Source organism: Lingula anatina, chromosome 1 (genome assembly GCF_051362555.1).
Source record: "Lingula anatina isolate TDL-2025a chromosome 1, LinAna3.0, whole genome shotgun sequence".
NCBI lineage: Eukaryota > Metazoa > Brachiopoda > Lingulata > Lingulida > Lingulidae > Lingula > Lingula anatina.
This window is the reverse complement of record NC_141767.1, coordinates 36,770,236-36,795,318: the sequence shown is the minus strand read 5'-3', so window position 1 is coordinate 36,795,318 and position 25,083 is coordinate 36,770,236. Positions and strand designations below refer to the sequence as shown.

Here is a 25,083-nt window from a genome sequence, read left to right as displayed (position 1 = left end):
GAAAATCAAAGGTTGAGGAGGGTGCGGTCAAAAGTTTACAGAAGAACGCATTGATGGGAAGTGTTTCTCCGGCAAAGTTTCCACGCGAGTTCTTTTGGGAACGCCAAAGAAGGTCAGGATGAGGCATGAACGTGTTCAGGGGTTACGAAGTTTGTGGTTTAAACGCAAAACGGTGTCAAAATCCAGGTGTGAAGAACGCGCTTTGGGTTCAGATTTGTAGACCATTTTCTAGAAATCCCGATGAAAATGCGGTAAAACAACTGAAATAGACTTGCAGCAAGTTTATAGCAAATGGAACAGCGTTAAGTGAAAAGAAATATGGATATGAGAACAGAGTGGAAGTCAGTAAAATTGATGAATTGATGCAGAGAGTTGATTCGCTTAGTATGGATAGGATTATTTAGAAAAAAATGAAAAATTCATTTCATTGCAATTATTTTGAAAAAATTATTTGGGTCATATGAAATTTGCACGATCTTTCCTAAGTTTCAGCAGCCGACTATATATGGGCCTGTTTCACAAAAACAAAGTTTTGGGCTTAAAGGCTTAGACGCCTTCAATCGGATATCCTACCACGTTAACTCGACACTGCGATATTGGACTAACGGCATTTTACGAGCGATTGGTCGACAGCAAATATTGACGAACCTAAGCGGGCTATTGTCGCAGCTGAGAGTGAAAATCGTTGTCAAGACAAACACAACCCGTTTAAAAGTCTAAGTTAAAAGACCGAAAAAAAGTTAAGGGACCCTGTAGATTGCTTGCGAAAAGCAACCACCCATACCACTTTTGAGAAACAGGCTCTGGGTGACGGCAACACTGCACTTACACAGAAGCATGTCACAATCTCTCCTACCGCAATTCGGCAACTAGACTGTGCAACAGACCGATCTTAGTTGCAATGTCCAGGCATTAGTGAATATACTGCTACTAAAGTGAAATGAGTTGTACGACTGATGTTCATTATGCTTCGTAAATGTACCATGTTAATATTTCAGGTTTAAGAAATGTGTGGTTTTGAAAAATACCAACATAAATTGAGTAAAATACGTTGGGATAATACTTTGAATGAATAAGTTGATAGGTACTGGAACTGAGAGTATTAAATACAAACAATGAATTGTTTTAAAAATTTTAATCCTATTAACAATCAAATAGAAAATTATTCAATTGCTGGGTATTGTGTGATCATCAGAAAAAAAAACATTACAATTGACAAATGGAATAAAAGAAACATTTCATTTCTTGAGTGAATAGTTTTTAGAAATCTGATCACTTGTCATTTAAAATTCACTAACGCTGTTCATATTCCATTTTATATGCACAGAATGCATTATTTTTTACTTTTATGCACAAGGATCTTTTGACCTACATATATGTATATATAGTTTAGTCAATGCATTAACCATGAAATAGACAAAGCTGGTATATGTAGAGACACGGCATGTTCTAAGACTGAATAAACCTTCAGGGGAAAGCTTCCAAATGTGGCATGAACTATACTTAAAGGGCTTAAATAAGAATGTGTGCATGAATTTCTGCTTAAAGGGGTTTACCATTGGAAAATACAATGCTGTTCACAAGCGAAAATTGTGAACACTAGTGACCTCTTTCGGGTTGTCAAGAGCTATGTGGACAACAAGCCCATCAGAAGCGGGTAGTTACTTTATATCCTCAGCACTCTCCCATCTGTTTAAATAAGATACCATTTCTTACAGACTGCTTTTGGCATTGCTAACTAAATGAGATCTCTGAATAGATATTTTTGCTGAAAGAAATAAGTACACAGATGAACCAATGCTTCTTATAAAACACTGTGTGACCACTACTGTCACTTCATACTATTACCATGTTAAATAACATGTATGAAAGCCACAGCAATTTAGTTTTCAGTATAGATCACAAAATAATCCTTTTGATCACCAATCACAACTCTTTAATACAGGCTAGTGCTAAATTTGGGGAATATTTACAGTGAGAAGGAATAAAATGCAGTATTCTTTCCTTTATGAATGACTGATTAATATAATACATGATTGCTATGAAAGGGAAGTTATAAAACCCTCATTTTCATGGAATAATGCTGAAGAATTGCAAATTATAGCTGTACCAAGAGTTGTTCAAGTGCATTGACTGACGATGATCAGATACCTTCAATATTTTCAGAAACATACCATATTGAGCAGTAACGTTAGTTAGTAATAAGAATTAGTTACTGTCATTAGATATATATATAAAATTAGAGAATAAGTTGCATGATGGTAACAGTGCTTTAGGGCAATCTACTGAAAACAATTTTCTTTAAAAAAAGTGAGATCTGTACATGAACCCACTTTTTTTTTCAACTTCATTCTCTGTCATGATCCACACTGACTAGCAAGATGGCCAAACAAGTAAAATGTTCAAGAAACTAATTTAACTGATGAAAATGAACTGAGCATAAAGCAGTTGAGCAAATATACCCAATACAGATTCCACTTTTCAAATCAATTCTAGATGCACCACTGTCAAGCTTTACCCTGGGTAAACATTCTAATTAAGCCTGGAAAATCCCTTTTGCAGGTAGGTTGATTGTATAATATAGCATGTAAGCTGACAAATTTTTAATAGTACAGCGCAATGGACCTGAGAAGCTAAAAAGACAGGCTTTCCAAGAATATTTTTCCTCCAGAGGAACCTTTCCAACTTTACAGCAACTGATGTAAATAATTTTCTTATACAGTAAGATTGTACCAACTCTTCATGATGGTGACTGTATCTTGCTGATGCCAGTTCAGAATGTCAGCTGCTGCACAATGTGACAGAGGACACCAGCTGCGCTGTAAGCTTCTCTAACACATTCCTCCTCATTTGGGCACAAAAGGATGAACAGCTGCTGCCTGATGGGTGGCCATTATAGCTGCTGAAATGATTAATTTAATATACATGTTAAAGAGCAATAAAACTCAAGGATCAGAAACTCAGATGGCAGATGATATATAAAATATTCATTATATTTGTTGAAATGATCGACTTGGTACAGTATATATACATATATATGTCAAAGAGTTATAAGAGTGATGAAGTTAATATAGATGTCAAACAATAATAACATGTATTTTGTTTCATGTGTGGTATTTTTGCTTTTCATTTGATATAATCTTAATAGCAAATCAATAAATGGCATGAATATTGATCTGATGTTTTTGCAAACAGCTTGCTAGAAATTCTGTGACCTGGGCTCTTTCAAAATGAAACACTATACTTGAACTTGTTTGCATATATGACATGAGAATCAATTTCAAACATGCAATGATTCCCAAAAGATCCATACCTATCAGCTTCACACACACAAATATCTGATTTTGAGAGAAAAAAGCCTCTTATTCTTAGACAGTGACATATATACATTGTACCAAACTCTAATCCCCTGCGCATTAGGGTAAAAAGTAGTAAAAGATCAATTCGATAAGTGGTATGGGCCTGCCACCCTTACTAAAAATAAATAAATAATACTTTTTCGAACATTGAAAAGATACTTGTACGTTGATAGCAATGAAGTTTAAGTGAAACAGCACATCCATTTTCAGCCATAATAACAAAGAATTAAACAAGTGTTGCAAAGTAATCTAATAAAGCTCATATTAAAACCTTAACTGACCTGTTTATAGTTACAAGTACCTTAAAAATAATGTTAGTTGTACTACTAAAAATACGCCCTAATTTTGAGAAAAATAATCTTTACATTATTAGCACTTGGCCCCATTAAAATAAGATACAAATCAACTTACCACCGTAAGGGTCAAGAAGGTAGGGTGCTCCCTGGACCACATGGGTGTGATGATGTGTGTGGAGGTGCCTCTGAGCAGGGGGAGACTTGGTGTACTCCCGGTCCCCCAATCTCTTCTCTGAGGTTGAACTTGGGGATGAGGTTTCAGACCGCTTGCCAGCTTCTTTTGTTTTCTCCAGAGGAGAGCCAGGAGGCAAAGGTTTGGCCTTTTCTTTCAACTCATGTATTTTATGGTGGGGAGAGTAATAATGGCCAGAGTTGCTCTCAGAATTGCTGACAGTTTTCCCCTGTGTAACAGCAGGGGCACTGGGTGAGCTCAATTCCTTCTTTTCTTTATTAGCACCATCCACGGTGGATACATACCTCATCTGGTTAGGGTACAGGTATGCTGGTGAGGCTGCAGGGTACACCCCCTGTACCCTATAGTGGTGACTGGGATCATAGGCTATCTGTCCATAAGGTGCAGGGGCATAGGGAGAGAAGTAATGTCCATACGAGACTGGTCCAGGGGATGAGGAGGGACCAGTAGTGGACACAGAGGTCACACTGTCACCCTGTTTACTTTTCGCCCCAGGACTTTCCCTTATTTCTGTTCCAGTTTTACTTTTTTCTCCTATTTTCTTTGAACCCATAGATTCAGTTACCCTGGGCTCTTTATGTGGTACGACTTCTTTAGTTTTGTCCTTTGGTGAAGAACTCTCTTTTGAGGAATTCTCCTGTGGAGCTTTCCCTAATGCTGCCTCTGGGGGTCTCTTATCAGATTTCCCCTTATCGGAAAGTCTTAATTTGTCTTCATCATAATGCTTGTGATCTCCCTGTTGATGCTGTGTTGAAAAATGCTTGTCCCTGTGACCCTCAGCAGAATACCGAGAATCTCTCCTTTCCTGATCCTCTCCCATTTTATGACACCTAGCAGGGTCACCTAAACTCTTAACATCGTTTTTATCTTTTGACACAGGCTGCTGGTCATTCAGCACTGTTTTTTGAGAAGAGTCTGTTTTATGTTTTGAAGATGAATGTCTGCGTTCTGAAGTAATTCTGTCCCTCTCACGCTCTGAAGTACCCCTGTCCCTGCTTTCTACATGCCTTTCCTTATCAGATCTTTCTGGTCTTGGACCAGACTGAACACTGGCTTCATCTTTACCGAGTTCTTTTGGCTGTATTTCTGAAGCTAACTGTTCTTTTTTCATCCTCTCTTGTTCAGCCATCACTTGTTCATGATATGCTTTGTAGTTAGGATCTGTAGCGAGCAGATGCATGTGTAAACTGGGGTCAGCATAGCCATATGCCATGTACTGATACTGTATCTGCGGTGGAAGGTTTGCATAGTAAAGTTGTTGCTGATACATTTGTCTTTGCTGATAATCCTTCAGTTTCTGGCTCTCTTCAGGATTCAAGTCAGTTTTCCTCTCTTCTTTACTTTCTCCCTTTCTTTTGAGTCTGTCTTTATCATCAGCAGTTTTGGTCACTGGCTTACTGTCCTGGTCTCCTGGAGTGCTTTTGCCCTCTAGGGTGCTGCCCCCTGTAGGCTGGGGAGAGAGGGTGGGGAGCATATAAGCAGACTGTCCATAATAAGGGTACATACTGTAGGGGTGCACTGCCCCCTGACTCTGAACAGTCACTGCGTCACTGGGGCTGTCAGCACTTCCATCAACCTTACTGTCTTCCTTCACTTTTTCATTCTCCAAGGTTGGAGCAGTGTCATTTGCATCAGATATATCTGAATAGGCTGGACTTTGGCAGTTACTGCCTGTAGGGTCTCGACTATCAGTGTTCACAGTGAGAGGAGAGGAGGTGGAGAGATTGAGTTCTGATGGTGGTTGAACTGTTCTCTCTTTCTCATTGCTTGCACTGTCTCCAACAATAGGTAGAGACTTCTCAGTCTCAGCAATGGGGACTTTTTTCTCACCTTGTTCCTTTGACTTCTGAGAAGAATTGACGGGCAATTTATTTTCCTCTGAAACATCTCCTTTACCATCACCCTCTTTGGGAAGCTTGTCTTTGGGAACATCTTTGATAACACTTTGGCTGGAGTCTTTCTCCTTTTCCTTGACTTTTTTCTTGTGCTTCATCTTTTTCTCTTTCAAACTTGCCAGCACTGGGTTGATACTGGTGGGCTCTCCCATGATTGTTGGCTTGGGCTGGATGGGTTTGAGAGCTGATCCAATCTGTGTGAGGGCAGTGTGAGGCGTGGCAGTCGTCACTGGAGAAAGGTTAGAATGGGTCACAGCCACATTAGTTGACAGAGCAATAACCTGCTGAGATGGCGGATGGTGTGCTGGAACAATGGGCCTACCAGAAGACTTCGTCTTTATCCTGTCTCCAACTTTCACAGAGTCCTTTGGTTTTTTCACTAATTTATCACTTTCTGAGTCTTTTGTTAAACTGTCTACAGTACTCTGTGTGGAGCTGACCACTTGCATATGAGCTTTTGAGACAATTGTTGCTGGGATGGGGACTGTCATCACAACAGTAGTTTTGGTTTGAGCTGTCACCACACCCGATTTCTGCTTGGGCACTGCAGCCACTGTTCTTTCTAGAGGCCCTAGAGGCATATTACCTAAACACTGCAATGGGCTACCTATACAGGACTGAGAAGATGAAGTCACTGCTACTATATCCTTTGTTACAGTTTTAGCAGTCACTGTGGTAGTTGGTATTACTATTGCTGAAGGAGAAGAGTTAGATTTACTCCTTTCTATAACAGTCTCTACTGACTCGGCTGCAGCAGTCTCTGTCTTCATAATATCCTTCTGACTACTGCTGCTCTTAATTCCTTTACCTTCCACAGAAGGAGTATCTCTGTCTGACATATCTGAATCTTTCAAACCTTTCTTCCTTGCTGGTTTAGTTGCTGGGGGGTTGTTACTGTCTTTTGCTTTGTCCCTGCTACAAGCCTCATCCTTGGGGTTGGCTTCCTTATCTTCCTTTCTTTTCTCTTTTACATCTTTCTGCATCTCGTTAACAACAGCGCTGTTGCTGTTGCCATTGCTGCTGCTTCCATTAGAGGCATTTATATTTGCAGCAGTTGTTTGATGAGCATGTGTCTGATGGTAACGTAATCCATTAATGTGTTTGTATTTCTTGTTGCAGTTCGGTTCGGGGCACACTATCAACACAGGCGATGATGGCACTTCTTGTGAGCGGGAGCCAGAGCGGCTCCGTTTGCTTACTCTGAGATCATCTAAACTTCCCAAAGTCAAGTCTGCTGGTCGTCCCTTCCTCTTGCCCGTGCCGAGGGGAGTGATGTCCGACTTGGCTGGGCTAGGAGGGGCCTGGAAGCCGCTATTACTGGTGTTAGTCCCACGTCGGCCCTTGCGGAGCTTTCTGTCACTTCCACTGTCATTAAGTGGAGTGGAGGATGCTGTTCTGCCACGCTTGCCACGCCCTTTTGGTGTCCTCACTTCAACATCACTCACTGGAGAGTCACAGCCCAACCTAGAACGTGCAAAATACACAAATCATAATAAAACCGTTTGCCAGATGATCTATTCTTACAACTTGCTACATAAGACAATTTTACAGAACTTACTAAACTTAACCTTTTCATAAATCAAACTGCACCTATTTTGAGCTGCTGCAACATATCTTTTATGTTACTGTATCTTATCAGCAAAGTGCAAAACCGACAAAAAATAGGGAAAAAGCCACTTATTTCATCCTAATGGGTAGAAAGTGTATATATACAAAGATATACTGTACCTGGGAGGTGCCCAGTCATGTTTGGTAGCATCAAGCAGTGTGCCTACATAGGTCTTTCCACGCCAGGTAACATTTATAACCAGCATACCTGGAAGAACACCACATACTTAGCATAGCTCTCAAGTATATCAAATGGTCTGACTGAACACTGAAAAATAAATTTTAAACCACACACTCACACACATTTATCAGATCTGATCCATTTTAAAACTTGGTCACGATCATGCCTTTCAAACTATTCCAACGTGTGGGAAACAAAAATAACTATGAATATTTAATTTGACCTTTTTACGAAGCTGTAATACAGTAAAGTGCATGCATGTTTAGCAGATTTCTGAATTTGCACACCATGCTGAGTATGTGTCCTTTTTCTATCAAACTCAATTTATCTCCTTGGATATTGATTCATATATACCTATTCACATTGTTAACAAGTTAATTTATAGCCTATCTAAACAATGAAACAAAGAAATCAATGTTTCTAGTATTCTTCATAGCTGCAATGCTGATGGCTGTCAAGTTTTTAAATAATTAAAATGCAAGGGCATTAATAAAGTACACTAAAACACAAACTACCTGATGCCCAATACTTAACTTTGATCAGATAGGCAGTTTTATATCTCTTTGGTGGTTTTATGTCCCCACCTTTAATAAATGTTTGTCAATCTATTTTATTGTCTGTATTTACCATATGTGCTGAGCATATCAATAATTACAGAACACTACCTTTATGAAGTCCCCACCTTTGATAATGATTTAAGTACATTATAATTCATGCATTGCGAAGAATGTTCTCCCACCACATTACTGTCCCATCAATAATTCAAATTAAACAAAAATATCATTTCCATTTTGTTAGAACATTTTCAATTGGCCGTGAAAAGTATGAGCTACAGCACCATGGGAACTTTCACCCTATCAAGACAACATTTACCATTCTCTGTCTCCTGCCACACAATGCCTTCCAAGTTGACAGTGGTGCCTGGTTCACAGGGGCCCAGGCACTCAGGTTCAGTAGAGATGCCCACACTGAAGGTCTCTGTCCCAACCTCCCGCCTCTGCTGACCGTGACTACTGGACTGCTGGCTCAGGCTGTGGCAAGATGCTCCCTCAGGCTGGGGGATGGGGAAAAACATTAAATATATTATATAAAACTTTATATTCTGTCTTACAAAAAATTATTTAAATCATTCATTATTTAACCCAAGAGAGTTATATCCAAGTTGTATAAGTGACTTAGTCATTTATCAAACCATCTGTCGCTAATTATGAGCAGAAGAACAACTTTCCCTTTATTCCCCATCATTCATCTATTTTTCTACTAGTTTATTTTCAAATGTCCCTTTCCAAAAATATGCATTTTTTTATCATTCAAACTGATTAATTAACGAGTAAAACATTAACACTGTACAATCAACTGGGGTTGAGAGATATTAAAACCACCTGTCCTTTAGTAAGTGGTAGGCAAATTATACTTTTAAAACATTTTTATTAATGATACAATGACCAGCAGAAATACATTAGTGTTCATTCCTTAAACAGCTTTCAAAAGCCATTGCTTCATTACTCAACACATTTACCATTGACCCTTAAGCAACAATTAACAAAGACACGACTTTCAGAATGAATTTTTGATTTATCTCCCTTCCTCCAATCCCAAGCACACACACTAGGTTAGCCTTCCCACAAATCACTGAGCATGGACCCTTTTCACAAAGAAACCCCTCAAGTAGGTGTCAACTTGAACACCAAAAATGTCAGCGTACTTTGAACAAAGGATAAATCAGCAGTAGTTCCGTAGAATATGGTAACTGTCAATCTAAAACACCTGTCATTTTTTTATATTTGTGGAATAGACGGAGACCTAATTATACCCTCATTCTGGAGGACTACTACAAAGCAGAAGATTATTTCTTTTCTAAAAATTCTTTTTGTTAAGACCAATATCTGACTTGGATTCTTTTATGAAACAGGATTTAGGCCACTTGATTCCATGTTAAAACTGTTCTTCCTGTGGTACCAATCACGTGAAGTGACTCTCATTATCCATGTATATTGTGATGATGTGTTCACAAAAACCACATTGGTATTCCATGACATAGGAAGCCTTAGTGTCAACTCAAATCATCTTGATTGAGTATATATATATCCTTTTACAATTTATTTTCAAGAGTTAACTGGAATTCACTCAGGGTTACAATTGTGAAATATTTTAACATCTCTTACAATCAATTTGATGCTACTTACTCTTGTATTCGCTTCATGCATGTTGTAAGGTATCAAAATAAAAAAAAAAATTATTTCTACCTTTCTTTAATATCAAAATATACTGATAGTATTTATGTAGGTCTAAAATTATCCCCACCAAGTTATGCCAATCTGCAGCAACAATGAATGCTTTCAATAATTTGATTTAATCTCAGTTTTAAGTCAACAGATCAATTTAACCTACTTATGCTGTTACGTGTGTAGATTTTTGTGCTTGCTCTTTTCTAACCTTTTAGATAAATGTTGGCAAATACCACTATTAGCACAAGGGCTACATCTATGAAAAAGTCAGATCATCTCAAGATGACCTTGCTAATTAAATAAATCCAAACTTTTTTCCTTACATTCTTGCCCTTAGTTCACGCCTCAAAATGTTTTGAAACTGGGCCCAACGTGAACCACAGGTAATTTTGGCCAGGTATCTCAATGGCATATAGAGCACCTGCTTTGTTACTGCGAGGGAAACACATACATGTTAATACCACATTCAGTTTGGATGCTTTTGGGTATTCCTACTAGAGCCATATAAGTAATTGGTTGTAGTCATTTAGCTACACAACTGACAATTTAGATGAAAACTAAGATAACCAAGCCAGCTTGCATGTGTTCAAAATACTACTTGCACAGCAGCTTGCATATAAATTATGTTTATGAACATGCTTTCTTGTTCCTCCTTGTGTGCACATCAATATTTCATTAAATTTTCATAACTTTTGTCTATTCAATTTTAGTGATAAACAATTACCATGTGAAATTTTGAAAACAAGATTTTATACTTCATTTGCATCAAATTGTGTAAACTTTTGCTAAATTTCACTCTGTTACCAAACTGAGCCAGGCATGGCAAATGAGATAAAAACTTCAACTCAGATTGACCACTTACTGTTTTACAAAACCGGAAATGTTTGAGAAAGACAAACAAAAAATGTGACCTCCATCAGTGCTACATTCTACCTTAAATTTTAACATAAGCCTGTTTGACCTTCAGAATAGCCCATAGGCTGGGAAAAACTTAAAAGGCATGTGTGAACACCTATCAAATTTTCAATAACAGAACATCTGGACGACCGACTTTTATCAGGAAATCCCAGTAAACTGAATTACCTTTTCGATTTTGATCTTCTTAGTGGGTAATCCAAAATCCTCTATACCGTCTTCCACTTTAGCATTGAATTCATATGGGTCATGAACCATTTCTCTCTTCACATTAAAAACAGACATATGAGTTTCAGAAGTTGAATTATGAGTTGCAGAGTCAGAGGTACTACATCCAGTTGAACCTGCTGGCAAGAATGGATTGCCATTCAAGTTGTTTGGTTCAGTGGCAGAGGCAGCAGCTTTTGTTTTTATATCCTTTGATTTTTCCTTCTTGATACTGCCTCTGCCCTTGTTATTTTTATCCTGAGGACTCATTTTCCCCCTCTCTGTACCAAACGGAATGGAAGTTGGGACAATAAAAGGATCTCCAGACCCACTGCTTTGTAAAGAACTGGTAGTAGTAGAAGAAGCAATAGCAGATGCTTTTGGGTTTTCAGCTATTTCATGTTTGCTTTCACTGAGCTTAGAGCCCACATTTTTCCGTTTAATTTTCATTTTTAAGCCTTTATCAATGGTAGACTGGTGCTCAATGCTGCTCATCCTGGGGGATTTTTGAGGTGATCTGATGCTGGATGTATTCTTATTCTCATTAGTATCAGCATCTAAATCAATTACGAGATTTCCAACGCCGAACTCCCAATCATCCTCGTCATAGTCTAGAGAGGCATTCCTTCCTGAACTGGAAACCGGGCTGTAGCTGCTCCTCGTCTCCCGTCCTGAAGACTTGGGGGTCAAGCCACTTGGGCTCTCTCCAGGCTTCTCTTTCATTGGTTTCCCTTTCTATGAGAATCTTACACCTTCCGAAACTGCCTCAGACCTGTAATGATAACATAAAGAACTGTCATAACTGCACAAAAGCCCTTAATCATGACATGTTTCCTTTGTTTCCTCGTGGTATTCCTGTTATTCACAACATGACATACAATAAATCTACCAACTTGTACAGCTATAGAGGGGCTAAGCCCGCTTAATATAAATATCAAATACCAATTAACAAAGGCTCCATTCACTGACAAAGGAATGCCATCTATCTTACTGAACCAAGCCGCCAGCAGTCTACTTACTCATACCTTATACTAGCCACCTTCATGATTACAAAATGGGGAGTTTAATTTCAGCAATTTATAAGCATAACATTTAACCTCACTTGCATTTCTTAGTGATTTATCCATTTGCACAAACAACCAAAGGTTGCCATACACTTTTACACTAAATATCCTCTTTCCTCAGTGAGTAAATTCAAGTGAGCTCCATCAGATCAGGTTTCCCTTTGGCTGAAAGTTCATGAGGCCCTGACGTTGCATAATTCATGTGACCATCACCCTCAGGTGTGCAGGTTACATTCTATGTAATACACTAGGCTGCCCTAATACATCACCTCTACTGATAAACCTACCGCTTTTAACTTCCCCGAGCAGAAGGCTGATAATTTACCTCATATTTTTTTCATATTGTTCACAACGAATCCATATCTATGTATACATGAGCCTAGATATATTTTAGTGATTGCAACCAGGAGAAAAATGACACCTGATTAGATGTGCAAAGCTTGACAGCATTTTTAGTTACATAATTAATCTGGCTTACCACCCCAATAAATCACACACTGACCTGAGTACAGAACCAGTATTTAACAATGACTACAGCACACGAGTACAGAATCAGTCCCAAACAATGACGGCAGCACATCAAACAGAACTTAACCTCAAATTTTATAATGTATTCATCACTTAGCAAATTCCATTTCCATTCACATGAGGGCTTTCTGATTTCGTTCTTTTTTCACTGGCTTTAACTACCAGGACCTCTTAAATGAAACAAAACATACATTGAAACGCCTTCCCATGCAGGTATTTTCTTTTCTATTAACCCTTTGTTAAACTGCAATTCATAATAGCATGCAGATGAATACAGTGTGTGTGTGAGTAGGGCACAACATGAAGTACCTGAGCTGCCTTGTAAGATAATATGCTCAAGGTGTTTTCCTGCTTGCTCACCTGGTTTAGCAGACAGGTCATAGTATAATTACATTCTCCACTACCCTGACAGAAGACACAAATTATAGCCCTTTGGCCCAGCCTTTCACTTGTTGAATTTGTATAGAGCCAAATGGTAATGGTCTGGACTCTAGCAACTGGGAATGCAGCTATATTTAAACACTGTTTTAACTTTACCTTTGAGACTAGTGCACCAGTTGATATAAACTTAAAGTCAGGCAACTCAAAATTAAACAAACCTAGGTTACCATACAAACATGTTGTTTTTCAAATAATCATTTTCATAGGTTGCAAAAAAAGGTTTAATCATTATTTTAATATATAAATATATATATATTTAAACAATATCTAATAACAAATGCATCTAGAATTCAACAGCATAATTTACATCTCATACAGTCCAAAGTATAGATAATTGAACTTCCATATTACTTGAAGCTTCTAGTCACTCTGCATCCATTTCAATCAAGACTTCACTGAAACTGTATGTGTCACTGTAGCAACAGAATCAATAGGCACTAGAATATTATTCTGCTCATGATTGTGTGTCACACAGAATTAATGATATTTTCAAGCCCATCAACTGAGAGTAGCATCTCTGCCTTGGGTTTCTATAACTTTCAAACAAAGGAAAATGATGTTTAGTTCTCTCAGGCATTTAAATAACTGGTGTTGTTAAAAGAACATGTAATTTGAGACAAATGCTGAAAAAGTATTAAATGTAAATAGCTTTTAATGGTCAATAGCCAATTGGCAGTCCTTATATGATTACTTGAGTTTAATTTGTCTGGCTGTCCATCTGTTAGCAGGATACTTTTTCAAGTATTCATGATTGATTTGGCATGGGACAAGGCACAATTGATTTTAGGAGAGATCCAAATAGGTTTAGATGCACATGGTGTATTGTGAAATACATTTCAAGCTTTCATTTAAAACTGTGGACTTAGACTTGATCCAGCTAATTTTCCCTATTTTTTTTTCTTCATTGGCAATTGGCAATTAACTGTGCATTACCTTTGACAAGCTGTATATTTAAGGGGTAAAAAAGGCAGTAAGTAACCCTAATTTTTTTACATACTGTAAGGGGTGCACAATTCACTTTTCTGTAAAGCAAAGAAAAGAAAAACATGTTTTTGAAACTTGTCTACAGAATGCTTGTTTTGGAACTCAATAACATATTGATGGCAAACATCTCTAAAAACTAGTTTAAGAAAAACAGGAAAATCTGAACACCTATCAACTCTTTAAGCAATGTCTAATATAGCCCTTAGAAAAGCTTTATATGATGGACAAAAATCACTTCAGCACCTGATATGTGACACCTTACAAAGGTTCCTTCTCTTCAGTCTTGGGCCCTGTGCTTCATGTGACTACTATATTCACCTGAGACAGTTGTTGCAGCATCTAAGCTTTTAACTGGTAATCTTAGCCAAGTATAACTGTACTGAAAGGTGTGGTGGTGGCGGCCCAGCTGAATGTGGCGCTTATCAAAAGTTTCTATCACCAGCCATCTAATCCAAACATCCATGATAAGCCTTTGTGTGCCCTGTCCAGTTGAACTGAGTCATAACAGGAAACCTACATTTTCATGTAGCCAGAATATGATGGACTGTCGAAATGGTTAAATTAAACAAACCGTAAACCACATAGAGTATGTATACTTAGTAACTAATGCTGCAAATAAAAACAAATGTGCAAGCTTTTTTGGCATTCAATAACATCTAAGTGTACTTCACTGACCTGTAACGTTATATATTAGTGTAATGTAATTTGGCTCCCACAAGGCAAACTGACTCATGTGAGAGGATATCACTTCTCCCTTTCAAGTCTTCCCTCCTTAAGAAATGGTTCTTTTTAATAACTTCCATCAGTTCCTTCCCCAGAGATCTACCTCACACTGCATCTAGACAGCGCTTAGCCCCTGCACAGCAATAAAACAGAAACCATTGATTTGCTTCCCTGTGTAAATACACTTAAACTCAGTTTCTTTCTAAATGCCATATCCCAACAACGGTTTGAGAGAGAGAAGTCTAAAATTACACCACTTCTTTTTTTAAGCCTGAGATTTGGGGCTATATAGATTGGAATTCTTAACAACTGTTATCACTCCTCAGGAAGGCAGTAATTCATCCTCCAGCTGGTTTGTGTGCGAAGCATTTCATGCTTGACCCTGTGCCTCTTTCCCACTGCACAACAGAATGCCTCACTGTGTGCTGCCTTTAGCTACTTTGGAATATTTTGAGTCTTTTACACAAATGAACCCATGAATCAATTTTTGTGAGTAATAGGCCTGACTTTGGAGAATATCCCGAGCATAAAATCGACCATATGAAATGTGTACATTAAGGTGCCTAGCATGAGACTTTTATCATTTCTAAGACCTGAACTATTCTTAGCATCATATCATAAGATTCAAATGCCCCAAACCATTCATATCCCTCTACTGTTTCCATTTCAATTTCTTAAGAACAAGTGTTGCATTCATATATGTGAAAAGCAACCTGATGCTTTTTGTAGGTAAGTGATATCGCCTCTTGACATTTCACACACTGTACTTCTGATGGATCCTAACACTAGGCTTGTTAAATAAACACAACTTATTCCCACTAAGCTTTAAAAAGTGTGCACGTCATTAACTGGGTAAAGATCTCTTTGTCTTACCTGCTACAAAACCTTTAGGAAGATTATCTAAAATTCTTGACCTTATTTTTTCTCATTGTTCACCATTCTGGCATTTCTCTCCTGTATTCCAAAGTCTGTTAGTGGTGTGTGTGTGTGTGCAGCATGCAGCTCACAATGCCTTGTCAATCACATTTGATAATCAGCTTGTCAGCCTCTGGTCACAGATCCTACACTCTCATTGGCTACACAGTCAGGAACACAGTACAACCACCTATCACATACTCAATCAACCAATTATATGGTACAATACTGTGGATATACACTGAAAGATAATTGATAGGACCGGTCCCCCTAATGTTTAGTAAGGACTATATGTAAGTAGCTCCGGGGAACACAACAAGGTGAAGAAGAATATTGAAATTATTTCCAGCCCTATTGTGCCATTCAGATCCAATCATTTTACACAATAAAACGACTGTAAATGCAGTCTTCCGAGGTGTATAAATATACTCTAAGCACATCTATACAATCTGTTGACTTGCAACACAAAGGGCCTTTTCCTATTGATTTTTCTACAATTCAACCCAAGCCTCATTTATTGATAAATTCCAGTCTGGCAGCAGAGGGAGCTCGGCCACTTTTGCATCTTGTTTAATTGGTTTTCAAAGGCTTAAAACCGGGCAAAAAATGCATGCTTAATACATATCTTTAGGCTATTATCTTTTATCTTATCACAACATCATTATGCATCACATTAAACACATTAAAATTTTTAGATCTGGGACTGGGTCTTTAAAGCAAAAAACCTATGATAAATGATCATAAATCACCTTACTTCACATATCAATTTTGTTTCAGGCTCCCTGTTCTACAGACTTCCACATTTAACCCATGCGTGATTGCAGGAAGTCCATTATTCCTCCACATATTTCCTTTCCCTGTGTGATGCTACATTACTGTATCCTGTTTGTAAGTTAACCATTACAAACAACTAACCAGCCTCCATTATTAAAAACATCTCCCGCAGAAAGAATTTAAAACTCACCTGCATGGGATAAGGTTGAGAATATTGAGCAAACCCATTAGCCTCACAACAAACACTATCTCATGTGTGCCACATACGCCATCCTAAAGGTTATATGCACACAGCCAGCACCCCCAGCTTAATTAAATATTTAATGATCTGATTAAGGAAACAATGAAACGTTGCAGATTAGGTTATCATTGGAATAGCCGTGTTGCCACTACCAGCCACGTCAGGAAGATATTATGTTCCTGTCACTCTAGTTTAGTGTACGAACGAATATACTGTCTCGTCTGAGGATTTAAAAAGAGCATAAGTGGTATGTGCCGGTATAATTCCCACACAAAATTTTGTCATACAAGAACCATCATACCTACATCCTATTTCATATATATTTTATATATATGCCATCAGTAATACACCTCAATTTTTTTTATTTTTTTTTTTTTTTGTATACTATAATTTTCCTTTCTTGTAAATTCATAACAGATCTTGTGATATCAATAACAGGATCTTGGATGTAGCATCACAATGTTTTATAATATTTTCACTGTGTTGAGACAACTTCTCATTGTATCATACACATAACAAGCTGCCAAACCTTTTCAATTTTAAACCTTAATCAGCATACAAAAAAAAAAAAAAAAAAAAAATGAATAACAGATCTTGTGATAACAAACAGTACTTTTTGACTTTAGCTTAAAAAACAAAACAAAAATCCCTTTATTTCCGCTGCGTATGCTGCACTAAAGCGACAGATGCCAGTGAATCATTAAACAAAGATTTGTGGTTAAAATGACTTGTTGAAAAGACAGCAATCTGTGAAAATCAATAGTGCAATATCCCAGTAAGCTGAAGGTTAACGTGTCTACAAAACAAAGCTCATGAACAAAAATTATCAATCATGAGCTCAAAATTTACTGTAACTAATATAAAGAGCTGGGCAAATCTATTAGACGGTTTATACCTATTTATATACTCTGTAACAGCCATCTTATTAGCAATTCCCAGGCACTACACAGCTGCCTCAAGCTTCACATGCACCAAGAGCAGCACTTAGACCAATAAAAAAGACAGAAAAATACAATAATGGAAAATCAGCATTTTTGCAATATTAATAGTCAGTGATAAGTTTGTGGGTAAATAAAGTGAGACTTTCTGGTATTTGCAATCAGTCTTGATTACAGTTACCTATCTGAATGCCAGTTTTATCACTCCCATACTTCTGTGATTTTAATGGTGAGATGATGCAATTACAGAATTTTGTAAATTAAGAAACTAATTATAGGCTGAACACTGTACGTTAAAAAAAAAAATTCAACTTTTTTAGTATCATTTAAGTAAGACATTGACATATATCATGTACATTTATATATTTGCATTCATGTTTCTTCTAATGCATCAACAGAGTAAACATAATTCCCAAATCGTGCTGCAGCAATAAGAATCAATGCATTGATTCTGTTGTAGACTTCACTGCCTTATCTTCCATCTAATTTCAGCCACCTATTCATGTGAAAGTCTGGCTCAGCAAATCCCCTTGCGCTCTTTCTTCAGGTTAAACACAGGCATTACTGATGCTAATCTACACTGTGAAAAATGATGGTACTAAATACCTACCAGTCTTAGTAGGGCCTCTGCATGAGGCATTCTTATCCACTGGAAAATGATGCTGATAGGATGGTTATGAAGAAGTCAAATATACTAGACTGCTTAGCATCAGTACACCATTGCTGGCTCCTTTCTGTACTTTACTTCACCCTCAGTTTCCACACAGAACTTGTAGTGGAGAAACTGTTATCTGAACTGAGCATGTGAGCAGTGCCTGTAAGCTCCTTCCCAACCCTCCTGTTGACACTTGACTGGCCATACTTATCGCTGCACAACATAAAGGCCCCACTTAACTGTCAGTTTCAAGATCTCTACCACCTTCTGTTGATAATGCTACCTCCCACATTCTTTTCCATTAGATAATGAAATATATCAGAATCACTGACTTCATTAAACACAGGGACTGTATAAAGACACCAATAATTTTCAAATTTCTTTTGTTTCTATTTCATTAGGGAAAAAACAGCATTAAGTGACTTTGAAACTGTTAATTAAGGAGGAAAAATCTAAAAAAAAAATACACTTAATGTTTTAACTAGAAATAAAATTGAGATGACAAGTTATGCAGTAGAAATAACAAGTCAAGACATGAAGTACAAGATTGATTACAATGCCCTCACCCTTATAAGGTGTTTCACTTAATCCTGGATTCAGTGGAGTAGAACCAGTGAATCTATAGAATAAGCAGATGGCAAGAATACAGAGGGATTACACAGCAGAAGTTTGGATGAGACCTCAAGCTGAGACCAAACCATATAAAAAAACTGTTTCAAACACCATTTCTTAGCAGTGTTCTTTCTTTTTTTTTAAATAATAAATGTGACTGGCAAAGCTGAGCTTGTTCATGAAGAGAAAAATATGGACCAAGCGTGTTTAAACAGGTTATTTATGTATTGTACCATTTACCTCTCAGTTTTAACTACTACACTAACACATACACATATTTTCCACTTCAGATGCTGCTATTTCTCAATGTCATTGTGAATCCCATGCATCTTGTATTACAATGCTGAGTAGCAATTAAATCTGCATTTCAGGTTATGGAAAAGAGTCCTGCAAATTTTGCAATTTCATTCAATCAAAAATGTTAAAGTTACAGCTGGGCATTACACATTACTAAAATCAAAATACTAAACATGCTGAAGGTCACAGCCCATAGAAAAAATTCATTAAATAGTAGTCTGCTGAAAAGGTTTTGTGGCTTTGAGTGGTCTCTCCATTGCATCCATTATCCTGGCATTATCTTAAACACCTTATAAGCATTGTTTACTGATCTTATTTATACCAAGTCTCAATCTAAAGCACGTATTTTAATAAGTACCTGTTACTTTAATCTTTAAGAAAGTCAGTTATCACAGATTTGTAAAAACTAAAAATCCAGTGAATTCTGGAAACAACAGTGAGATGCACATAGGCCACATTTCCAAAATAATCTCAAAGACAACCAAGAAATCCCTGTATACGGCCCACAGATGAAACTGAAATAATCAGCATTAGTCTATCGCTATATCCGGATGTAAATGCGATAACTAACCCCCCTTCAATCTAATTATCCAATCAGACTGATTTTCAAACCTGACCTGATATTTAAGCTCTGTAAATTATTCTAGCAACTAAAAGGCAAAGCTGTGGCTCCATTTTGAACTATTGTGTTAACGAGGAAAATGCACATGGCTGGCATCCACACAAATGGTCTCATGTGATGACTCAATCTACATGCACACCAGTGCCTGTACATAACAAATTGGAAGTAAAGCTGTGGCAGCAACTCATACAATACATACCACAACAGAGTAAACATGCATAACAAATAATCTGCACAGATCAGAAATGCCAGGGGGTATATCTATATCATTATTATACCTCAGCTGAGTTTTTAGCTATTTGATTGGCTCCTTAACAGGCAATAGATTTGAATGTTTCATGGCAATGCTGACTGTTCATCATTTACTGGCACTTAACACTCCATGGGGTATCCTTTAGCATTACGCCTCAAACACAAAGGAACTGTTCGTAGGCCAACTTTAGGATAGTAAATCTTAGTTAAATGCTGTTAAGGAAAAGAAAGAATAAAATCTTTTTCAAACAATTTTGATCTTGATTTAGTTCAATATTTTGAATTGAAATAAAAGTTAAATAATAAAAATAAAATAATAGGAATCCAGTATCCCTAATACATAAATAATATAGCGCCCACTCTCAAATTAAAAAAATAATATATAAATAATAAAAATACAAAATAATTAAAAAAAAAAAATCTAAAGAGACAGCAGTAATGAGAAAATAACTGAATATATCACTATCTACATAAAATCTAAAATATTTAACATATAAGTTAAATGTCTAAAATAATTTTCGTGAAATCCTTGCACATGGAAAAAAGGTAAAAAGTACAGAGGTGAAAAAAACCCTGATACTATATCTGCATGAACTATGAATAGATCAACATTTCTGAAATATATTGGGAGAGAGCTGCTATGTCTGACAGACGCATAAGCAATCATGCTTGCATGCAGTTGGAATATTTGTGCTAAATGTGTTGGCTTAATCTGCTCTCTTTATAATAAAACAAATATTGACCCATGGTACTGTAGAAGCCGAGGGGAGAGTATCTGTTTAAAGGAGAAGACATGTATCCTTGTGGCCCTGATAACCAGTAAATATTTGTAAAATGTTCATATCATTTTTTTCAACTGAGGTATGTCCCCTAGACTAAAACACTTGCACTAAGGCACAAGTGCATGCCAAAGATTCCATACGCATGAAAAAACTTTAGTTAAAACATGTTTCAGTTTTCTCCACAAAGTCAGATGCTTCAAAATACAGAAAATAAGTCAATAGTAACTGGGGAATAGTAACCGATACATGCATTACATTTTTTTTATAGGGCTGTACTTCTACGGACTGTTATCCATAGTCAAAGTAACATTAGCACTTAGGGGAAATACTAGAAACCTTGAGACCAAAGCAAAGGCCTGTGTAAATACAGTCACATATCAATTAATCACATCCACCCTGAACACCACCTGGCACTAAGTAGATCTACAATACATGGTCTTTTTACTATCCACAAACTGGGCCTCCACAAATTGAAAACAAGCCACCGTTTCTCTCAGTTGACTGCGCCATGAATATGTTGCTGGCAGTCATGACAAAGGAACCATCAACATTGAGATCTTGTTTAAAGTCAAATCAAATACAACATTGCCCAGGTATTACATCTAAAGAGGATTAAAGCAAGTCAAGCAATAAAACTGATGCTAGCATATCCTAATTTCACCAAATGTTCAATACAATTTACTTTTAAAACCATAATGAAATGAAAACACTTAATAAAGAGTTATGTCAAATTAACTATAAATTGACTATAAAATTTTGTTTGGCTATTTTTCCAAATGTTTGGCTGAAACAATAATTATGCTACAGTAAACCTACAATATCCTTGCTTTTATATTAAGTCATACCAAAAGTTTTTGTCAGGTAAAACAGGAGCCATAGACAGAGTAGCAACAATAACAGCTGTGATGCAGTACTCTACCTTGACTGTGATTGCTGGTTAAGTTCCCAAGTAAAAAATACACAGGTGATCATTACCTGATACATACTTGTGGTAGGTTTCAATCCTTGTTAACTAAGTGAAATGTCCAATTAGTTATTCTACATTTGTATTTACTTCCTCTTTTCTCTGAAATTTTATTCATCCCCTCGAAGAATGACTGCTGAGTCACATATTTAGTATACTATCTTTGTCAGGGTCATGATTATACAGATATGGACCCTGATTATATTAATAAGACACAACCAGAAGGAGGTCAGGAGGACCTGGCACATGTATTGGCACAACCCTTCTCGACTGGAGACAAGGTTGTACACAGCAGAATACAAATAAAAAGAAGCACAACACATTTTACATGCAAACTATTTGACTCTATTTAATGATTTGTTTGCTAGGATCTTTCTTACTGGAATCTGGATAAGCTGCCAGTGATTTCCCAGCACAAGTCACCAGTGTACCTGACGCCTTGCAATCAATTATGTGCTTTCTTTCAAAAACAGCTCAAAGGCGATGATAAAAATCTGGCATGTATATCAGTCAAATGTGTCCAAAAATTCTACTTTGCTGTGTTATATTATACTACAGCCGACAATTTCCAAAGACCTCATTGTTTCCATACTTCTGTATCCCATTTGCATGCTGCTCTTTTGTTCTCTTGTTTCAATGAGGAAATCACGATCAATAGTCAGGAGTCTGAGAAGTCAATGACAATTTTATTTATATCTGTTTGCTTTTCTCATTCAGTATGTATGTAGGAATGAATCGATCCAGGGAGCACACTGAATAACAGCATCAATTTGAACTGGCAGATTTGCAGCCCAGTGCCACACTACTTGTCACAAAAGAAGCAAGGTGGTCTTGGAATGCAGCTACATGCCAAAGTCAACCAAATATTAACAATGATCAAAATAGGCTCCCAGTCAATGCAGAGTGTAAATTTCACTCAATTTCTAAGTATTTGAAAAGAATTCATGAAACTATGATCGGCATCTGGGACAAATCACTGGGGCCCCTGAGACGTAATTCAATATAAATGCCAGTTCAATATTAATCATACAGTAAGATACATTTTTCGCTTCATAAACCTCTGAAAAGGTCCTTTTGTTCTTTGAAGCATGAAGCAAAGTGTCTGTGTACAGCTGAAGAGGTCTGTTTATGTACAGGACTGCAATGTATTGCTCTGACTTCAATATGTCAGATCAGTACAAAAGGCCTAAAAACAGTGCATTTTCCACCAAGACAGATTTTGATAGTAATGTTGGTAATTATTCCCAATAATCAAATGTTGACTTCACTTTTGTGCCCTTCCAATATACATGCACCTGTATCTCAATGTATTTTGAGCTCAATTAATTGTTAAATCTTTGTATCTTCCCATTTATGAGTCTCCATGGGGGAATAAGTTCAAAATTTCCATTAACATATTTCAGTCCCTTGTAGTTAATCAATCACTGCAACTGGTTTATTTTGATACAAAAATGTCTTAAGAACATCTTTTCTACCTAAGAATATAATGCCGTGCTGCTTCTAAGTGCTGTGTAATAGATTCTGGCATAATCTGAAAATTCTGTTGGACTTGAATTCCATTAATCTATAATGGCATGTCTGTCTGTTAATTCTAGATATCTGATTAATTTCATGTGTCTTTTATCATGGACTGCTTAATAATATATATATGCAAGATGCAAAGATAAAAGTCAAGCCTGCCATGATGAACGGACAGCTCACACGGGTTATATTATAATTTAATGGCCCATGGTTATCCTTGGTTTCTACAGTATGAATCCACTGTGAGCTTCCAATCTTCTTAAATAGAATTATCTACTAGTCACTGTGGGTAAATATCCATCACAATGCTGAGAAACATAAATAACTTCTGAGAAAATGTTCTTGGCATTCAGTGCAAAGTGCTTTTAAAGCCCTTCAATGTAGTAACTATGTGTCAATCTTGCCACTCATTTAATACAACATGGTGAAAACAATTTTTTTTGACACAGATGTACATACTAGATGAATTTTTGAAATCCAGTCAATGCATTGTCTCTCCTTTTGTATTAATAATGCAGGCAACATAGCATGTGGAAGATCAATACATATATCTCAATGTGAAAAATGATCTTCCAAGCACAAATCAATTAATCCAGGGTGCTTATCATTGGAGTAGTACAATCATCAATCTGAAGAGCAAGACAAAAAAAAAAAAAAAAACATTCACAACACTTAGATCTATATCTTGATCATTTCAGGCTTAGAGAGATTATGTCACAGTTTATTTAACTGGTTTGTGTTTTGCAAATACTCTTAATCTCAAGATAAAGGCAGCTACACTTTGAATATAACAAATGTACTTATTAACCAAAATAATTGGCTTTCCAGGTGAGAGTGGCATTTGCAGATTAGGGGTATGGAGAAAAGTAGAATTGCCAAAATAACAAGCATGCTTAATTTATAGGTTGTGTTGGCTTCTTTATCTCAGAATAAGTTACATACAGTTAATATGTGTAAATAATAAATAGGCTTGCTGGAGTCAGAAAACTGGGAAAATATTACAGGCTGACAGTAAATTAAAATTTTATAGCTATTTTGCAACATGATCTTCAAATCAGGAGTTCACTCCATGAAATTTCACAGAAAAAAATAGATCCCGTACCCGAACAACGATTTTTAAATTTTTAGAGGAGTTAGTATAATCGACATAATGATCCATCTTCAAAATCTTTACAATGAAAAGACTTCACAATTTGGTCACCTGAGAGGCAGACGACTGACGTCACACAAAAAGTCAATGGGGTTGGGAATATTATTCTACACCTTATGTCAATAATCATTACTTGATGTTAACAGATCATACTTTAGAACTAAAAATCGTATTTAAAAAACTGATAAGTAATTTTGAGTGTCTGAACCATCGTAAACGACTGGGATACTGGCGAGTGACGTCACTGGCAAAGGTCGACACTGGTCCTGGGTAATCAGAGCAGCTGAAATGGTTTGTGTATCTTCAGTCTTCAAGCGTATCATTGAACACCGTGCACACAATGCTTATCAAAGATAGCAGAAGTAAACTAAGCCATCACTGTTACAACGGCACTTAAAATACGGCAGCACATGATACAGCCATTACATTTACACCGGCCCATAAACAAATGTACCACACAAACATCCGTTCTAAACAAGTAACTTTACCTGATCATTTAACGTGTGCACACTAGTCAGATGATATATGTTATATCCTCAATATAAACTCTTAATCGTCTTTGATCACCACTCTCTTCCTCTTCTAACTTCTTTTTATTCTTCGATGTTCGGCCTCCGGCTTATTTCGTGAACTTGCCATCAGACGAACTACAAAGTCAGTCGAGTCGAAGTTTTGTTCGGAGGGGTTGGAGGTGTAAAGATTAGCAGTTCGCGTGAGGTCTTGGTTATTCATAACTTT

General features: G+C 37.0%; 1 protein-coding gene across 5 annotated transcripts; it reads right to left on the bottom strand.

Annotated features, from left to right (window-relative positions):
- Positions 1–1,120: 1,120 nt before the first annotated feature.
- On the bottom strand, positions 1,121–25,017 carry LOC106155072 (uncharacterized). 5 transcript variants are annotated; one of them, XM_013529707.2, is made up of 6 exons: positions 24,834–25,017; positions 10,844–11,654; positions 8,406–8,586; positions 7,472–7,559; positions 3,771–7,207; positions 1,121–2,902 (listed from the first exon to the last, which is right to left on the bottom strand). In XM_013529707.2, exons 2-6 carry the CDS (start codon positions 11,603–11,605, stop codon positions 2,847–2,849), a joined length of 4,524 nt encoding a protein of 1,507 aa, XP_013385161.2. In that variant the 5' UTR covers positions 11,606–11,654; positions 24,834–25,017; the 3' UTR covers positions 1,121–2,846. The 5 variants fall into 5 exon arrangements, with proteins under 5 accessions (XP_013385161.2, XP_013385163.2, XP_013385160.2 ...); XM_013529709.2 differs by lacking the exon at positions 24,834–25,017 and adding an exon at positions 18,101–18,341; XM_013529706.2 differs by lacking the exon at positions 24,834–25,017 and adding an exon at positions 15,496–15,678.
- Between the last annotated feature and the right edge of the window lie 66 nt (positions 25,018–25,083).

Coding starts and splice junctions, on each gene's coding strand:
- LOC106155072 (XM_013529707.2), bottom strand. CDS start 11,605: ATGAAAGAGAAGCCTGGAGAGAGCCCAAGTGGCTTGACCCCCAAGTCT. Junction 8,587..10,843: donor AGAAGATCAAAATCGAAAAG/GTAATTCAGTTT, acceptor CCCATCCCCCAG/CCTGAGGGAGCATCTTGCCA. Junction 7,560..8,405: donor GTGGCAGGAGACAGAGAATG/GTAAATGTTGTC, acceptor GTGTTCTTCCAG/GTATGCTGGTTATAAATGTT.